The sequence below is a fragment of the Schistocerca serialis genome, chromosome 10 (assembly GCF_023864345.2).
Source record: "Schistocerca serialis cubense isolate TAMUIC-IGC-003099 chromosome 10, iqSchSeri2.2, whole genome shotgun sequence".
Taxonomy (NCBI): Eukaryota; Metazoa; Arthropoda; class Insecta; order Orthoptera; family Acrididae; genus Schistocerca; species Schistocerca serialis.
Genome location: NC_064647.1, coordinates 118,552,530 through 118,573,403, shown reverse-complemented (window position 1 = coordinate 118,573,403; position 20,874 = coordinate 118,552,530). Strand labels below are relative to the sequence as shown.

Sequence of the window (20,874 nt, the reverse complement as noted above, 5' to 3'; positions counted from 1 at the left end):
GACAGAGTTGCTGTGTCGCGTTGAGGTAAATAATTTGACTATCACACGGTACGTGGTCACCCCGACAGAAGATAATAAAAAAGGCTGCCGCTCGTTGCGTTGAATTCTGTAGGCGGCGAGATGGAATCCAAATTGGCATGACCACTCTGTCCAGCTTTCCAGTGCAGCATCAAAAGGACGAAAAGTTGGTGCAACTGCGTGTTGTGGCTGCGTTAGTGGTGGAGCGGCGGCCGCCGCATCGTTTTGCATTGCACGTTGACCCTGGATGAGCTGTCCAAGGGCATCCAGTAAGGCCTGCGTCTGCTGGTTCTGTAAGCGATAAAATTCGGACAGTAAATCTGGAGATGATGGCGAAGCCATTACACAAGTAAATCAGGGCAGTATAGTTACGAACGCGATCCCATCCTCGTCGCCAAATGTTGTGGGTTGGCAGGAGAGCCAACACCAGTATGAGAGGAAGCCGAAAGGCACGCCACAAAAACAATTCCCCAGGCTGAGGCTTAGCCATGCAGAATCCTTTCATCCAGGAGTGCTATTGCTGAGCAAGGTATGCAGGATAACTAGTGTGAAGGCTTGACTTTCAGAGATGAGCTACTGGCTGCAGTAAAGCTGTAGGGCAAGTTGTGAGGCATGCCTTGATATCTCAGTCAGTAGAACACATCCTTAAAAGGAAACGGTGCCAGTTTCAAGTCCCAGGAAGTTTCAAATTAGTGCAGACTCACTGCAGATTGAAAATTCATTCTGGAAACCAGAGATAGTCTAGTCCATAATATTGTTGATGAGGAGCACACCTGTCTTTAAAACCCACAGGTGCCACTTTTGATACGAAAAGATAAAATGACCTGCTTGTATAACTTAATGTTCTGTGCACTGATGTTAGTCATGGAGGTGAGCCATACCCAGATTGAAATGATGCACTGGGCTTACAGCTATCCATTTGGTATAGTGGTCAGCCCAAGTGGGGTTTTTAGGTTGTTTCTTGTTCTTGTTCTATCACATGTAATACAGAGCCTCAATCTTCACCTCATAAAACAGCTAAAATACAACAGCACACAGGAAGTAGTTTACATGATCTTCAGATAAATGGTTCCAGTGCCTTTGATGCCTTTTGTAAGTAAATGGCAATAGCAACAGTGAGGGTACAAAGCCAGAAAAGTTTGATCATTGCTGAATCTTGGAATAATGGACATTACCAGGGACAGAATAAGCACAACAGAAGCAAATGAATCCTGTGACAGTACCTTAGTCAGTAGGAACAAGAAGAGGAAGAAGAAGAAGAAGAAGAAAAAGAAGAAGAAGAAGAGAGACTGTACTATCTTGTGATGTGGGGCAAATCCCTCAAAAGTCATCCTAATTAGAACACACATTGTTTGAGGAGGTGGACTCCCCTTGGTTTGCATTATGAGTGGCTTCATTATTATTATTATTATTATTATTAAACCAGCAGTGTGGACGTTGTGTTACCTGTGCGCAAGTACAGCTGTCCCATCTGTCTGTCTTTATTTCACGTATCTCTGATACATTCAGATGATGCAAGTGGACAATAATATAAAAACAAAAGCTCTTGTGGGTTTGATAGAATTTCAAACAGAATACTGAAAAGTTCCCAGAACGAGATTTTCACTCTGCAGCGGAGTGTGCGCTGATATGAAACTTCCTGGCAGATTAAAACTGTGTGCCCGACCGAGACCTGAACTCAGGGTCTTTGCCTTTCGCAGGCAAATGCTCTACCATCTGAGCTACCAAAGCACGACTCACGCCCGGTCCCCACAGCTTTACTTCTGCCAGTATCTCGTCTCCTACCTTCCAAACTTTACAGAAGCTCTCCCGGCAGAAGTAACGCTGTGGGGACCGGGCGTGAGTCGTGCTTCGGTAGCTCAGATGGTAGAGCACTTGCCCACGAAAGGCAAAGGTCCCGAGTTTGAGTCTTGGTTGGGCACACAGTTTTAATCTGCCAGAAAGTTTCATACTGAAAAGTTGTTGCAACTTAATATGTAATGTCCTTTGTGACATATGCAACGCATCACTGGCACAGAGAATTTTTTCCAGCAGGTTAAAATATGCAACTATTAAACCACTTCATGAGAATGGTGACAATGTGTATCATCCAATTTCCTTACTGACATCTCTTACCAAAATATTTGGAAAAGTAATGTATTTAAGAGTAGTCGCACACTCAAGTGAAAACAATTTACTTGGCATATCAGAGTTTGGATTCCAGAAAGGTTGCTCAACTGAGAATGCTATTTATACATTCACTTGTCAAATAGTACAAGCCTTTAATAATAATAATAATAATAATAATAATAATAATAAACATAGTAATGAAAAACTGGAAAACCACACTTAATATTCAAACAAATTCAGATAACATCACATCACAGCCAATACAGATTAAGCGTGGAATACACCAAGGAGACTCATTAAGTCCTTTCTGGTTCTGTCTTGCTCTGAACCCACTATCCAACATGCTAAATAATACAAATTATGGATATAATATTACTGGAACATACCCACACAAAATCACACATTTGCTATATATGGATGATCTAAAACTACTGGCAGCAACCAATCAACAACTCAACCAATTACTAAAGATAACAGAAGTATTCAGCAATGATATAAATATGGCTTTTGGAACAGACAAATGTAAGAAAAATTGCATAGTCAAGGGAAAACACACTAAACAAGAAGATTACATATTGAATAACCACAGTGACTCCATAGAAGCGATGGAAAAAACAGATGCCTATAAATATCTAGGATACAGACAAAAAATAGGAATAGATAATACAAATATTAAAGAAGAACTAAAAGAAAAATATAGACAAAGGCTAAGAAAAATACTGAAAACAGAATTGACAGCAAGAAACAAGACAAAAGCTATAAATACTTATGCTATACCAATATTGACCTACTCATTTGGAGTAGTGAAATGGAGTAACACAGACCTAGAAGCACTCAATACACTTACACGTTCACAATGCCACAAATATAGAATACATCACACACATTCAGCAACAGAAAGATTCACATTAAGCAGAAAGGAAGGACGGGGATTCATCGACATAAAAAACCTACATTATGGACAGGTAGACAATTTAAGAAAATTCTTTCTAGAACGAGCAGAAACTAGCAAAATACACAAAGCAATCACTCATATAAATACGAGGGCAGTTCAATAAGTAATGCAACACATTTTTTTTCTCGGCCAATTTTGGTTGGAAAAACCGGAAATTTCTTGTGGAATATTTTCAAACATTCTCGCTTCGTCTCGTATAGTTTCAATGACTTCCGACAGGTGGCAGCGCTGTACGGAGCTGTTAAAATGGCGCCTGTAATGGATGTGCGTTGCAAACAACGGGCAGTGATCGAATTTCTTTTGGCGGAAAACCAGGGCATCTCAGATATTCATAGGCGCTTGCAGAATGTCTACGGTGATCTGGCAGTGGACAAAAGCACGGTGAGTCGTTGAGCAAAGCGTGTGTCATCATTGCCGCAAGGTCAAGCAAGACTGTCTGATCTCCCGCGTGCGGGCCGGCCGTGCACAGCTGTGACTCCTGCAATGGCGGAGCGTGCGAACACACTCGTTCGAGATGATCGACGGATCACCATCAAACAACTCTGTGCTCAACTTGACATCTCTGTTGGTAGTGGTGTCACAATTGTTCACCAGTTGGGATATTCAAAGGTTTGTTCCCGCTGGGTCCCTCGTTGTCTAACCGAACACCATAAAGAGCAAAGGAGAACCATCTGTGCGGAATCGCTTGCTCGTCATGTGACTGAGGGTGACAATTTCTTGTCAAAGATTGTTACAGGCGATAAAACATGGGTTCATCACTTCGAACCTGAAACAAAACGGCAATCAATGGAGTGGCGCCACACCCACTCCCCTACCAAGAAAAAGTTTAAAGCCATACCCTCAGCCGGTAAAGTCACGGTTACAGTCTTCTGGGACGCTGAAGGGGTTATTCTGTTCGATGTCCTTCCCCATGGTCAAACGATCAACTCTGAAGTGTATTGTGCTACTCTTCAGAAATTGAAGAAACGACTTCAGCGTGTTCGTAGGCACAAAAATCTGAACGAACTTCTCCTTCTTCATGACAACGCAAGACCTCACACAAGTCTTCGCACCCAAGAGGAGCTCACAAAACTTCAGTGGACTGTTCTTCCTCATGCACCCTACAGCCCCGATCTCGCACCGTCGCATTTCCATATGTTTGGCCCAATGAAGGACGCAATCTGTGCGAGGCACTACGCGGATGATGAAGAAGTTATTGATGCAGTACGATGTTGGCTCCGACATCGACCAGTGGAATGGTACCGTGCAGGCATACAGGCCCTCATATCAAGGTGGCGTAAGGCCGTAGCATTGAATGGAGATTACGTTGAAAAATAGTGTTGTGTAGCTAAAAGATTGGGGAATAACCTGGTGTATTTCAATGCTGAATAAAACAACCCCTGTTTCAGAAAAAAAATGTGTTGCATTACTTATTGAACTGCCCTCGTACATCGGCTACACCACTGCAATTTCATAACCACCTTTACAACCCTTTAGATCATGTAACATCAGCAGATACGAAGAAAGTAAATTGGAAAAAGAAAACACTACATGGCAAGCACCCGTATCATCTAACACAGCCACACATCGATCAAGACGCATCCAACACATGGCTAAGAAAAGGCAATATATACAGTGAGATGGAAGGATTCATGATTGCAATACAGGATCAAACAATAAACACCAGATATTACAGCAAGCATATTATTAAAGATCCCAATACCACAACAGATAAATGCAGACTTTGCAAACAACAAATAGAAACAGTAGATCACATAACAAGCGGATGTACAATACTAGCAAATACAGAATACCCCAGAAGACGTGACAATGTAGCAAAAATAATACATCAACAACTTGCCATACAACATGAACTAATAAAACAACATGTTCCCACATACAAGTATGCACCACAAAATGTACTGGAGAATGATGAATACAAATTATACTGGAACATTACCATTATAACATATAAAACAACACCACATAACAAACCTGACATCATACTCACCAATAAAAAGAAGAAATTAACACAACTAATCGAAATATCCATACCCAATACAACAAATATACAAAAGAAAACAGGAGAAAAAATTGAAAAATACATCAAACTGGCTGAGGAAGTCAAGGACATGTGGCATCAGAATAAAGTTGACATCATACCAATCATACTATCAACTACAGGAGTCATACCACACAATATCCACCATTACATCAATACAATACAGCTACATCCAAACTTATATATACAGTTACAGAAATCCGTAATTATTGATACATGTTCAATTACCCGAAAGTTCCTAAATGCAATATAACATATACCATACAGTTAAAAGGAAGTGACGCTTGATCAAGGTCCGCGTCACGTCCCATTTTTAACCAGACTTAACGTCTGAGAAAGTAAAGAAATAATAATAATAATAATAATAATAATAATAATAATAATAATAATACTGGCAAATACAGAATACACCAGAAGACATGACAATGTGGCAAAAATAATACATCAACAACTTGCCATACAACATAAACTAGTAAAACAACACATTCCCACATACGAGTATGCACCACAAAATGTACTGGAGAATGATGAATACAAATTTTACTGGAACAGAACCATTATAACAGATAAAACAACACCGCATAACAAACCTGACATCATACCCACCAATAAAAAGAAGAAATTAACACAACAAATTGAAATATCCATACCCAATACAACAAATATACAGAAGAAAACAGGAGAAAAAATTGAAAAATTCATCCAACTGGCTGAGGAAGTCAAGGACATGTGGCATCAGGATAAAGTTGACATTACACCAATTATACTATCAACCAAAGGAGTCATACCACACAATATCCACCAGTACATCAACGCAATACAGCTACATCCAAATGTATATATACAACTTCAGAAACCTGTAATTATTGATACATGTTCAATTACCCGAAAGTTCCTAAATGCAATGTAACATGTACCGTACAGTTAAAAGGAAGTCACGCTTGATCAAGGTCCGCGTCACTTTCCATTTTTAACCAGACATAACGTCTGAGAAAGGAAAGAAATAATAATAATAATAATGATATCAATATAATAGAAGGAAACATTCCACGTGGGAAAAATTATATATAAAAACAAAGATGAGGTGACTTACTGAACGAAAGCGCTGGCAGGTCGATAGACACACAAACAAACACAAACATACACACAAAATTCAAGCTTTCGCAACAAACTGTTGCCTCATCAGGAAAGAGGGAAGGAGAGGGGAAGACAAAAGGAAGTGGGTTTTAAGGGAGAGGGTAAGGAGTCATTCCAATCCCGGGAGCGGAAAGACTTACCTTAGGGGGAAAAAAGGACAGGTATACATTCGCACACAAGCACATATCCATCCACACATACAGACACAAGCAGACATATTTAAAGGTCTTTAAATATGTCTGCTTGTGTCTGTATGTGTGGATGGATATGTGCTTGTGTGCGAATGTATACCTGTCCTTTTTTCCCCCTAAGGTAAGTCTTTCCGCTCCCGGGATTGGAATGACTCCTTACCCTCTCCCTTAAAACCCACTTCCTTTTGTCTTCCCCTCTCCTTCCCTCTTTCCTGATGAGGCAACAGTTTGTTGCGAAAGCTTGAATTTTGTGTGTATGTTTGTGTTTGTTTGTGTGTCTATCGACCTGCCAGCGCTTTCGTTCGGTAAGTCACCTCATCTTTGTTTTTATATATAATAATAATAATGCCTATTGATATATTTTTGAGAGCTCTCCAGGGCTTTAGATTGTGTAGATCATGATACACTCTTAGAAAAACTCATGTTTTATGATATTTATGGCCTTACACACAGGTGGTTTGAATCACATTGGACAAAAATAATGAAAAAGATTGTGCTGAATAATTCAGGCAATGTTGGAATGGTACAAAATTTTAGTGACTGGGGTAAAAATCACCTAGGGGGTCCCACAGAGTTCAATTCTGGGTCCACTACTGTTCCTTATATATGGGAATGACGTTCTACTTAACATTCAACAAGCAAAATTGGTACTTTTTGCAGTTGATACTAGTGTTATAATAAATCCTCTTACAGAGAAACCAACAGAAAAGTTAGTAAATGATATTTTCCAAAGAATTATTAAGTGGTTCTCTGAAAATAGACTCTCACTAAATTAAAAAAAAAAAAACAAACACACACACACACACACACACACACACACACACACACACACACACACACACACACACTACATTCAGTTCTGTACAACAAATAGAATCATACCAACCAATATAGCACACAAGCAGGTGTCAGTAAGTGGATTAGACTGCTTCAAATTTTTGGGTGTACATATTGAAGAAAACGTGACCTGGAAGAAGCATATTACTGAGCTTTTCAAACAGTTAAGTTCAGCTACTTTTGCTCTTCATATAATATGAGGTTGAGTCAAATGGAAACCTTAAATTTGTAAAAACAAATCGAAATTTCAAGCCTTTATTCTGTAAGTTGGTAAGCTTGCTACAAACAGTGTGCAGAATGGCCTGTAGGTGGCAGCATAGTGCAGATGCACACATACCATCACAGTATCAGTATAAAGATGGCTGCCCCACTTGCGACTTGCACCATGGAAGAACAGCGTTCTGTTATTCGGTTTTTGCGTAATGAAGGTGTGTTGCGTAATGAAGGTGTGAAAACTATTGAAACTCATCGACAAACAAAGGTTCGGTGTGGTGATGCATGTTTGTCACAGCAGGAAGTCTACGAATGGAGTAGGAAGTTTGCAAATGGTGTGACTTCAATGGAAGATGCTCCTCGTCCAGGTCAGGCACAATGTGTTGTGACTCCACAGAACATTGCAGCAGTTGAAACCATAGTGAAGGAAAACTGCCGAGTGACACTGAATGACAGTGCAGCGTGCTTACAGAATATTAATGGGTCAACACACCACATTGTGCATGATGTGCTCCAGTTTCACAACCACTGTCACCAGTGCATCATACACAGATCTCCTAAAAAATCATCTGCAGCCTGCAATCAAATCAGAGCGACGTGGATTGCTGTCGGCAGGTGTCCATTTGCAACACGACAATGCATGACTGCCCGTATAACAGTTGCAACAATCATAGACCTGCATTTATAGTGTCTTCCTCGTCCACCATACTCACCAGATCTTGCCCCAAGCGATTTTCATATGTTTGGATGACTCAGAGATGCAATGGGAGGAAAGAAGTTCCCTTCTGATGAAGAGGTACGCCACGCAGTGCATAAGTGGTTGCGCGGACTACCAAAAGAATTTTTTTCTAAAGGAATTTATGCACTTTGTAAGCACTGGGGGACTTGCATTGAGTGTGGGAGAGATTATGTTGAAAAGTGATACAGCTGTGTACCACTTCTGCACAATAAACAGTATTTAAAATGTTTAAGGTTTTCATTTGACTCACCCTTGTGGCTAATCTTGGTAACAAATGTATCAATCTCCTGATATATTTTGCATATTTCCACTCAATGTCATACAGAATAATTTTCTGGGGTAACTCGCCACTTGGAAAGTACTGATTGCTCAAAAGTGACCAGTAAGAATAATGTGATGTGTTCCCCATGGCTGTTGTGTAGGCACCTCCTCAAGGAGCTAGGCATTTTAACAGTGCCTCCACAATACATATTTTCACTAATGAAATTTGTCAGAAATAATCATCACAAATTGAGAAAAACAGAGATGTACATACTTACAACACTAGAGGGGAAAAATGACCTTTATTATCCGTTGTTAAAGCTGTCAGTAACTCAGAGAGAAGTTCCATATGCAGCAATAAAAATTTTTGATCGTTTGCCCAGTAACATAAAATGTCTGACAGTTAGTGAAGCAAGGTTTAAATCTAATTTTTAAAAAATTCTCCATGACAACTCCTTCTATTCCACCAAAAAATTTCTACTTTAGAACTGCTAGCCAGTAAAAAAAAAAAAAAAAAAAAAAAAAAAAAAAAAAAAAAAAAAAAAAAGTCTTGTTTTTAAGTGTCATAGCATGAATAGGAATAAAATGGTGTTCATTAATGTTAACTCTAATTGTATATGGCTTACCCTGCAAATGTACTCATTCTACATAATTTTGATAAAAGAATAGTTCAAATTATCTATGGAACGTGTAACTACCTTTAATTAATTTGACAGAAATATTTTCTGAAAGATCACTGTGACCCTGGAGTACACATTGTATAACTGTTCTGTCATCGTGTGTGAAATACATTTATGTCAGAGTGGCATGTAGAAACGTCATTTTACTAATGTAAGATGCTATATGGCAGGGTCGGCCAAACACTGCACAGTGTGTGGACATGCGGAAGTGCTGCACATGTGCGATAGTGACATCTGTTATTAGACATCTGTCCTAAATGAACGGCGGCGGCGGCTGCACTTCCCTGTTTATGTGGTACAAGCAAGAGCGCAACATACCCAGTTCGTTTACCCCAGGTGACTGTAACCTTAACAGAGAAGTACTGAGAAATGGCAGGTACTCTGAAAAAGCAAAGGATGGGAGATCTATGTTCTCAGTCGTTTCGATCAAGCATCAGTGATGAAACTCTCCCGCAACTGCTTGCATTTGTCAATGAGCCATGCTTTTGTGCCTGATATTAACTATATCATTTCTCATGACCAGTGATAAACGTATTTGAATTTATTCCTTTCATAATTAAAAATTATTGTTTAGTAACTGTGCATTATTGCCTCATTCTGCTCCATGTTACATTATTATCAGGAAAATTGGTCATTAAACCAATTGTTGTATACTTACATTTAGGTTTTTTTTTTTACATGTGTGAAGGGCTATGATCAGCTGAAGTCGATAAAACATAACATTCATCTAATTGTCGGTTATTATGCAGATTTCAGACGGAACTGATGAAAGATATAGCAATAATGGTACAGGTAATCATCGAGAGGTCTGCAGTCGTCGTTATGCTCAGAGGTCAGTGTGAGAGAAATTATGTGGGTGTAACTGAGGGCACCGAGAATTAGTTACAGGAAACCTTGCATTGGTTTAATGTTATTTGAAATCATGACTAAGGTTCTTTGGAATTCGCTAAGTGCTCTCTTTCTTAAATACTAGATCAAAAACATTACGCGTATTTACGTGCTGTCAGTCAAGCTGCCTTAATAAAAATCCACAGTTGTTAACTGTATTACTTGTCTTACTGGGTTAAACTGTTAACATAAAAGTAGACGTCTCAATGAGTAGACTGTGACAGTATTTTAAATGTTTAATACACGAAATACCTTCCCGTGGTTGGCTTGCAAGCTGCGGAAAGAGCACTAGAATGCGCCGGTACAGATTATCCCAGCAAGTGGATAAAGCGACATCTGGGCGTAGAAACATGCACTACATGAACGCTGATGGCTGCGGCATGCACGCTGTGACCCGGAAGTTGCACATGTGCAGGAGCACCGCACATGTGCACAATTTCTGGCTGGCCCTGCTATATGGAAAGCACTGTTAGAAAAACTCAGTTGTGAATGTGATGTAAATTACTTCCTTATGAAGTGATTCTGAAGCTGCTAATCGTGCAGCGGTTGTGGACAATGCCGGAACTGACCAGTCCGCTGAATCTCCAGACGGCGATGAAGAAAATACAGCTGTCCAATGTAAGACTGGTCATTGTTGGAACACAGACTAGCCAGTTGCTGGTAACATTGTAGTCCATATTCCAAGACAGGAAATAATGATTGAATTGTGAATGACTAACAATATCTCAAAATATTTGTGTAATATGTGCATTTAAGTAAATTAATTGCATCTTCATCGAATTAAACTTTAAATAAAATTTGTAGATCTGGATTATTTTCAAGTTTCCTCACTACAAAGCTTCCATGACATTTTTCTTCTCGAATTTTGGATTGAAAAATTACATGGCAGAGGTGAAATTAAATGTGTTTAGTATATGAGAGTCCAGTTTCATTATAAAATATTCTATATGCAGGCAGCTTTTCCAACAAATAATTGAGGGTCACTGTGACTGTGGTGTTCAGTTCATGTGACAGTTTGAGGTGTACACTGCCAGGCGTAAAAACCAGTGAACTTTTGAAATATATGTGTTATAATGGACGTGGAAGTTTCAGGGAAAGTATACCATCACTGGTGATAGTGCAACTTCACTGGCCCAATTAGTGAAAATGAATTACTGATTCCAGTTCTATCAAACAACAAACATTGACTCGGGATAGTGCACTATCACTAGTGAATGTATACCTTCACTGTCAAGAGGTAAGGAATGTGAACCATGGCTGTAATAACAAAATAGTTGTACCTCGAAAGATGCATTTATCACCTCTTAGTTTGAAAATATAGTCCTATTAAGTAAAATCTATTTATTGCAGCAAGGACATGCACCATGGCACTTTGAGTTTTACAACACAATTTTGTTTTTGCAAAAGAGTCTCAGAGTTTGACATTTTTGCTGGCACTTGCATTTGAAGAATCCCTGGCTGCTTCCCATCGATTGAGACATCACAACTGCCCTCAGGGCAACAGTTTTCTCTGCTGGAACTTCCTCCTCCTGAGATTATTCTTAAAGGGCAAGTACTGAATTGGGGCCAAACAAAATGTTGTAGTTGTAGCTTCAGTGGCATATTGTATCATCCCTTCTTTAATTATTTAAAAACAAACAATTTATTACTATGTATATAGTCGGCTCAGCACACCATCTCTCATCCTGATTCAGCAGAACACACAAGATTGAAACTAGCATCTCCTCTTCCTTTATCGAAGTTGGGATCTGGAACTCTCACAGTGCAGCTCTTTTCTTCTGTCGGAAAGCAGCGATCTGAACACTGCTGCATTCTTTGCGCTTGTTTTTCTAAGCACTTGTACACTTCAGTTCTATGTTTTTTAATAGCACAATTTGACTCATCTAAATCAGTCAGGCAGTAGTAATTATTGTCAGGAATACTTTCTTTCTCTCTGTTCTCAACCTCTGTCCCTGTTGGTTTGTTATCCTTTTGCAATGGAGGTTTACTGTGATCATTATCCTGCAATGTTTTAGTCCCTGTCTCACTGCTGACACTCACATGATTAATTACATTTTCAAGGTCATCCTCAGAGTGAATGTTCATCAGTGCTTCAGGAGGTAAGCTTGTTGAAGACAAATCGTGTTTAGGAGAGCAGCCAAACATCACTTCATATGGAGATCTTTTAATTCAAAAATGTACAATGCTATTCTTCATTAGCTGCACATATCTTAATGCATGGCTCCACTCCACAGTGTTGTGCTCCTGCATCCATGTAGTTAGCATATTTTCTATGTCTTAATTTGCTTGCTCTGCACTGCCTTGGCTCTGCACTGCCTTGGCTCTGACTGTGTCTAGGTTTACCGTGGACAATCTTAAAATTGGGCCATAGTTCAGTTAAGCTGCTCATTATTTTGTTAACTAACACTCTGGCCTTTTCAGACTGCAATACTGAGGGAGTGCCTAACAACTTAAAAATGTCAATAATGTTATTGCATATCTCTTAAGCTGTTTTGAATTTCAGTGGCCTGAGAACAACGAATTTAGTGAGGTGGTCCTGATAAATCCTTACAAATTTGTAATCTCCATCTTGTTGTGATTGGAAGTCAATGAGATCAACTTGACATCTGGAATTTAGCCCCTTGAACAGTATTGGCTTCACTACTATTTCTTTTTTCTGACCTTTTTGCTTTTGTAAACAAGACTCACACAAAGTAATATAAATTTGGACATCTCTATATGTTGTATTACAGAACTTTGACTTCAAGCATTTCATCATTCACTCACATCCACCATGGCCAGTCATTACGTGAGCATCATGCAGAATATCATACAGTTCTTCATCAAAAACTTGTAGTCATTTCCGTCCCTCTTTCATCCAGATTTTAGTGATTTAGCCTTGCTGATAAGTGACTCGTAGTTTTCTCTGTCCATGAAGACAGAATCATAATTGAGATTTCCCCATTCCAGTTTAAGATGTTTGTAGAACTTCACTGATTCAACCACAGCTGCACTGATATGAACCATAACTGCACTACTGTATAACATAACAATAACGAGCTGACGACAGTTACATTCATGCTGATGTGTGGTAGCATTGTTGGATGCACTGTTAACAACATGGGAACGGCAATGGTATGCCTTCACTAATGGATAATATACTACTGTACACTTTTTGTAGCTGAGTACAGTGATGGTTCACCTTCACTAGCGGATTTTTTTTTTTTTAATTTATTTTTTATTTTTTTATGGTAAGCTCTCACTGATCATTTTAGTGATGGTGTATATCAACTAGGGAAGGTTTACCGTCCCTAATCTTCCACTTCCACTGTAACATATGTAAAGTAAACTATGAAATTTATTTAGTGGATTTTACTGTGTAAGTGTGAAAAATTCTGAAATTATTAATTTAACAGCCTATATTTACTTCTTGAGCGAACTCACTGCTTACTGCTCACAAATTTGGACACAACACATTATCTGTACTGAAAAGTATGAAAGCAGTTTGATTACCACTCCTTTCCACAGTCCTCCTGATATTTTTGTCATGATTTAAAATGATTAGTGTTTTATTAAGCTGAATGTGTTATTTGAGACATGATGTCCAGCCGGCTTCACTTCCAGTTCTGCATCTACCTGTATGTTATTTGTGATGTTATGTTAGAGAGAACATCCTTTGAGATGTGCTAGAAATTTCATTTCCACCATTGGAATACAATTTTCCTTACCTTTGCAGATGGTCCAGTTTTCAGCACCATATAGTAATAGCATATCTCTTGTTGTTGTTGTTGTTGTTGTTGTTGTTGTTGTTGTTATAGTTATTATTGCTATTACTAAAATATTATATTAAATGTTCTTAATCCTTTCAGGAGGTCCAAATTGAAGCAGAGCCAACAAGTTGTGACAGTGAACCAGAAAGGTATTGTACTGTTATTTGTAGCTTTTCTTTTTAATTTTGCCCATTGTTGCTTTAGTATTCATCTTCCTTTTACGCATTTATCTAGTTCATTTGTGCAGTATGTTAGAACAACCAAATGATACACATTTTGTAATGACTTGTGTCACCATTGATTCAAAAATTCCATCTGGTTTCTTTCTTTCTTTCTTATATTCTTTAACATGCTCATGTGTTAACACCTTTTGTGGCAAACTACAGTCTACCTTGTACAAGTATTTATACTCCATTCTTATTTTTTGTTGTCATTACTTTTTCAAATAATATACTACACTCCTGGAAATTGAAATAAGAACACCGTGAATTCATTGTCCCAGGAAGGGGAAACTTTATTGACACATTCCTGGGGTCAGATACATCACATGATCACACTGACAGAACCACGGGCACGTAGACACAGGCAACAGAGCATGCACAATGTCGGCACTAGTACAGTGTATATCCACCTTTCGCAGCAATGCAGGCTGCTATTCTCCCATGGAGACGATCGTAGACATGCTGGATGTAGTCCTGTGGAACGGCTTGCCATGCCATTTCCACCTGGCGCCTCAGTTGGACCTGCGTTCGTGCTGGACGTGCAGACCGCGTGAGACGACGCTTCATCCAGTCCCAAACATGCTCAATGGAGGACAGATCCGGAGATCTTGCTGGCCAGGGTAGTTGACTTACACCTTCTAGAGCACGTTGGGTGGCACGGGATACATGCGGACGTGCATTGTCCTGTTGGAACAGCAAGTTCCCTTTCCGGTCTAGGAATGGTAGAACGATGGGTTCGATGACGGTTTGGATGTACCGTGCACTATTCAGTGTCCCCTCGACGATCACCAGTGGTGTACGGCCAGTGTAGGAGATCGCTCCCCACACCATGATGCCGGGTGTTGGCCCTGTGTGCCTCGGTTGTGTGCAGTCCTGATTGTGGCGCTCACCTGCACGGCGCCAAACACGCATACGACCATCATTGGCACCAAGGCAGAAGCGACTCTCATCGTTGAAGACGACACGTCTCCATTCGTCCCTCCATTCACGCCTGTCGTGACACCACTGGAGGCGGGCTGCACGATGTTGGGGCGTGAGCGGAAGACGGCCTAACGGTGTGCGGGACCGTAGCCCAGCTTCATGGAGACGGTTGCGAATGGTCCTCGCCGATACCCCAGGAGCAACAGTGTCCCTAATTTGCTGGGAAGTGGCGGTGCGGTCCCCTACGGCACTGCGTAGGATCCTACGGTCTTGGCGTGCATCCGTGCGTCGCTGCGGTCCGGTCCCAGGTCGACGGGCACGTGCACCTTCCGCCGACCACTGGCGACAACATCGATGTGCTGTGGAGACCTCACGCCCCACGTGTTGAGCAATTCGGCGGTACGTCCACCCGGCCTCCCGCATGCCCACTATACGCCCTCGCTCAAAGTCCGTCAACTGCACATACGGTTCACGTCCACGCTGTCGCGGCATGCTACCAGCGTTAAAGACTGCGATGGAGCTCCGTATGCCACGGCAAACTGGCTGACACTGACGGCGGCGGTGCACAAATGCTGCGCAGCTAGCGCCATTCGACGGCCAACACTGCGGTTCCTGGTGTGTCCGCTGTGCCGTGCGTGTGATCATTGCTTGTACAGCCCTCTCGCAGTGTCCGGAGCAAGTATGGTGGGTCTGACACACCGGTGTCAATGTGTTCTTTTTTCCATTTCCAGGAGTGTATAACACACAGTTTAGTTCTCATAACCAGAAATGCCAGTTATAACATTAGCTACACGCAAGGGCTGTCTGGAAAGTATTCTTCATTTTCAAGTACCATGGGAAGTATTGGGGATGGGGGAGGGTGTAGTAGAAACAGTTCCTACACTGAGTAATGCAGTAGATCAGTGTGATTAGAGCCACAACAGTGAGACAGCTGCATTGCTTCTTGTTTGCCACAGAAGCCATTCAAAATCAGTGCAGTAACTGAAAAATTTCACACATGTGAAGTCCATGCTGTTTTTAATGTCACTGTGGCCACTCCTTAAGTGTGCAGACAATCCACTTTGGTTTGTGTGTGGAAGGGGATAGTAAGGAGGCACTGAATGTATTGCCCATAAAACTCTGTAAATGTTGCAGACGTGAAATGGGTACCATTGTATGTGACTGCTGATCTCAGTGGCATTTCGATGACAAAGACTGGAATTACTGCCATAAATATGCTTTCCCCCAATTCTAGAATGCACCTGTCTCAAATATGGAAGTTTTGAAAATGAGTCGATCAGTGTAAGCCACAAAAGGGGCCCACAAAATCTATGTTAACCTCATCCCAAGAATCAGATGCTTGAGGCCATGGGGAGAAAACATTTGTGGAAGAAGTCTGTTGAGCTCTAGGATCCAAAATTTAGTGGGCCAGGTGCTCCTTACCTTTTGCCAGCCGGTAGATATTGTGGCGAGTGAGAATTTTTGTGCAGATGGTACCCCACTGTCCCACTTGCAGAAGTGAAAGCATCTTAATGCAGAGGTGAGTGAAATGACCACACAGTAGGACTCATTGTCTGTGCCAAGTGGTAACGCACCATCTTGAGCTGTCCTGTGATGCCTTTAAGCAAAATAGTCTTTCACTGCCATGTGAACCTAACTTCACATGTTTCAGCACTTGTTGAGACATGCCTTCCTTTGATTTTTCTGAAACTGTTGTTATAGTAATAGGATATTTTACTAATACATTGTAGGCAGTCTTAAAACATATGACTCCTGTTGGGTTCTGGTTCAGCTGGACGCCTGAAGAGTGTATCCAGATTGGTGTGTCAGATGGAAAGCCAAATTGTGTTAGTGATGTGCTATTAAGAATATAGTGTAAAGCTGTAAACATTGAGCTGTATTAACTGCTAAAGAAGATAAAGAACCAAAAAATGGTTTGGTGTCTGTCATGAGGTGAAAACTGACACCATGTGGATACATAGGGAATTTTTTCAATTGGCACATAATTCTGCAGTACGGAATTCAATGCTTTGGAAATATATACAGTGGAATGATTGAAACCATTTTGCTCATGGTGGCGTGACTGGCACAATAGAATATTGAGAGGTATCAGTGGTTTCCATGGGGAATATAGGGCTGATCAAGTCACAGACTGTAGCTCTTGTCTGAGATAGCAAGATTTTTGTCACACTGTGATGACCATATGAACTTTTCTCCCTTCTTTCAAGATGCATTGAGGGATCCCAAATCTGTGCTGCATTATTAATGAAACTACCATAATTGCAACACACAGGACTATTGTGTATCAGCTGTTCCAGATAGTACTGAAAAGCAACAGGGATATTGGAAAATCCAAAGGAAAAGTCTGTGATGCTGATAAAAGCCAAATGGACTGTTCGAAACAAAAAACTGTTGAGACTCTAGACCCAGTGGAAGGTTATATGTGCCTCAGATGGATTGACCTTCGGTTCTTTTTTTCCAAACTCTTGAGGGGGGAAGGAAGCACATGGAGAATGTAAGGTTCTTTGGTGCCGTATATTACCTTGGGTTATTCTGTGGTGACACATTTTATTTTGGTTGATCAGATTCCTACTTAACTTATGGCTTATTATAGTTGTTATTTCATTTTCTACCTCCAAAAACCTCCTCAAGGGTTTGTTTGTTTGCAGTTGCTCTGTAAACCTTCTCTCGTTAGTTTTTGTTGTTCTCTTTGCGTGTTGCTGTAATGTTTGAGTCATCTTGATTAGTTGTTGACGCTAGTGGGTAGTCAATGCTAATTCTGTCGTGCTTATGGTTGTTGTGGTCAGTGTTTTCATGAGTTTTGGTGGATGTGGGTATTATGTTCTCAGAAAGTTGAATTCAACATCTACATCTTCATCCATACTCTGCAAGCCACCTTATGGTGTTTGGTGGTGTGTACCCTGTACCACAGCTAGTCATTGCCTTTCCTATTCCATTCGCAGATAGAGCGAGAGAAAAAAAGACTATCTGTATGCCTCTGTTTGAGCCCTAATTTCTTGTATCTTATTGTTGTGGTCTCTATGTGAAATGTATGTTGGCAGCAGTAGGATTGTTCTGCAGTCAGCTTTGAATTCTGGTTCTCTAAACTTTCTCAGTAGTGTTCTTCGAAATGAATGTATTCTTCCTCCAGGGATTCACACATGAGCTCCCGAAGCATGTCCGTAATACTTGCATGCTGATCAAACCCACCACTAACAAATCTAGCAGCTCGCCTCTGAATTGCTTTAATGTCTTCTTTCAATCTGACCTGGGGCAGATCCCAAACACTCAAGCAGCACTCAAGAGTACTTCGCACTAGCATCCTATATGCGGTCTTCTTTACAGATGAATCGTACTTTTCTAAAATTCTGCAAGTCAACCACAGTCGACCATTAGCCTTCCGTACCACAATCCTCACATGCTCATTCCATATCATCATATCATATCAGTTCACAACATGTTGACAGTGTCCAGAAGAACACTACTAATGCCATGTCCAAACATTATGAGTTTGTTTTTCCTACTCATCCACTTTAACTTACATTCTGTAAAAGTTTCTTCCGAAAGTTTTCTCATGGCTGTTCTTATGTTGTAGTGATTTGCCTAGATTTTAATAGTGAGTTGAAGCTATCATTTGCTGATTGGTTTTATTTTTAAGGATGTGTGTGTGTGTGTAATAGTGAGTTGAAGCTATCATTTGCTGATTGGTTTTATTTTTAAGGATGTGTGTGTGTGTGTGTGTGTGTGTGTGTGTGTGTGTGTGTGTGTGTGTGTGTGTACTGTAGTTTCGTTACTGATGCCATTGATCCTTCCTTTTTAGTATTTTTAGTAGATGGAGTCGGGTCGTCAGTTTGGGGGTTGTGTTTTTTGTGTTCTGATTCCAGTTTAGGTAGATATCTAGTGTGACTATTAAGTATTTTTCTGTGCTCTCATCTTTTATTGTCTTCCTCCACAGTTTGATTTCATTGTTTATTGGTTTCTGTTTTTTTGAATTGTGCTGCTTTACAGTGGGTGAATGCTATTAGTTGCACCTTTTTTACGTTTGGTTTTAATTTCCGTGTTGCAAGCCAATTTTGTAGTTTGTCTGTATATGCCTGTGTCCGCTGATTTGTATTGTCAATGTTTTGGGCGTGACACAGTATGCGGTATCATCTGCATGCAGTTCAAGCCCTTCATTCCATCTAGTTGGCCGCAGTATATCTGAAGTGTAGGAGGTATACAGTACGGGAGAGATGGCAGCTCCTTGTGGTACTCCTGCTACTGGATAAAAGACATTGGAGGCAGTGTCACTCACACATACTCTTGATGGCCTGTTGTCGACTATGTTGGCAATGAGGTTCATCAGTTGTGGTGGGGTGCTCATTTGAAGATGTTTGTGGTACAGTCTTTATGCCACATTTATCAATTGCCTTTTCTGTGTCTAAAAATAGGGCAGTGGGGCAATCTAGAATATTCACACTTTCATTACGCCACTACACAGACACACAATTGGGTCAGTACATGATTTTTGCTGTAGCCTGCTTGGCACTCCAGTATGATTTTTGACTTTTCAGCATAATTTGATAACCTGTTGGTGATATTGATTTCAAAATATTTGCCAGTTACCGGAAGTAGGGTGATTGGGCAGTTCGAAAGTGGGTCATTTGGTGGTTTGCCTGGTTATGGAAGCATTATTATTTTCGTTTGTTACTGCTGAGTAGGGATGTTTCTGGGTCTTATGGCCATGTTGTATAGTGGTTTAACGCTTTGCCCTATCCTTTCTTGGGTGGTGGAGGGGGGGGGGGACTAGTGTTATTTGAATCCTCTGGATTCAGTCTATCCCTGGGGCACTGGGCTCTGTTTTTGCCCTCTGTGATAGTTTGATCCATTTCTTCCTCTGTGATTTCTGTTATGAGAGTGGTTTGGTCTTCTGACAGGGTGATTATTGTGTTCTGAAGTGTGTTGAGTACCTGATATATTAGTCAGTCATGTTATGTGTTGAGGCTCAGATTGATGGGAAAACTGTGAATCTTCCCAAGTATTTCTGCATTTTCATCGTGGTGATATAGTGAAGGGTTGGCTTTATTCTGTATTCCTGTTACTGGTTTAAAAGTTCGCCAGTTTGTAATCTAGGTTTGTAGTAATTGCAGCCCATTTGTTGTTGCGGAATTCTTGCAGTTGTTGCTTTATCAAGTTGTTCAGTCAATTCCATTCTGTTTTATATATGCAGTCAGCAGTTTTCTTGATGGCCTTTTTTTGGGGTGCTTTCTAGTGTGGCAGATGTGATAGTGAGAATGATATTCTCGTTTAATTTTTCTAATTGTTATTTGGACAGTGTATGGCAAATTTTTGAGATCAATGATCATTGTCCTGCTGTTGTCTATTTTTGGTGCTTACAATACTAACAATTGTTAGTGTCCGGATATGATCGCTGCCAATGCTTGATCCTGCCCAAGGTAAGCGGAGGTGTACGAATACTGACTGTGCACAGGTGAAGTGGTCGGGAGTTGACATGCCAGTTGGGCTAATGGAAATATGTTTGCTATACTTTAGTTATGTTGAGGGTCTTCTTGTAATTGTTTCTTATGTCACCAAAAGCCTCGGACGTTGCATTGAGATCTCCCATTATGATGAAATCTCTCAGGGTCTTGACATATAGGACACACTCTGCTGGTAGATCATCTCATGGTGGAACATACATGGGTACAAGGTGCAGGTCTTCGTTAGCACTTGATCACAGCTTTAGATGAATTGCTTGTATGACTGTGAATTGTACAGGCAGGTCAGTTTGTATTGCTTTCACCATTTTTGGGGGCCTCTCACCTGTCGGCATTGCGTCGACTTCGTGGCATATGTAGTCGAGTAGGATCATTGGGATGTTTGTTATTCTGATCTTGAGAATGCCTTGGATCATGATGTTACCTGTTACATGGTAGCCTGCGTAAAGCAGTTAAGT

At 40.6% G+C, this 20,874-nt stretch overlaps 1 protein-coding gene across 3 annotated transcripts in view; it reads left to right on the top strand.

Annotated features, from left to right (window-relative positions):
* The window catches only part of LOC126425019 (uncharacterized), a 334,609-nt gene that overhangs the window by 89,828 nt on the left and 223,907 nt on the right, over positions 1–20,874 (top strand). For all 3 annotated transcript variants that reach the window (XM_050087926.1, XM_050087928.1, XM_050087929.1), the window contains exon 6: positions 13,918–13,967. In XM_050087926.1, coding sequence (XP_049943883.1) covers positions 13,918–13,967 — 50 coding nt within the window. The remainder of the gene's footprint in view (positions 1–13,917; positions 13,968–20,874) is intronic.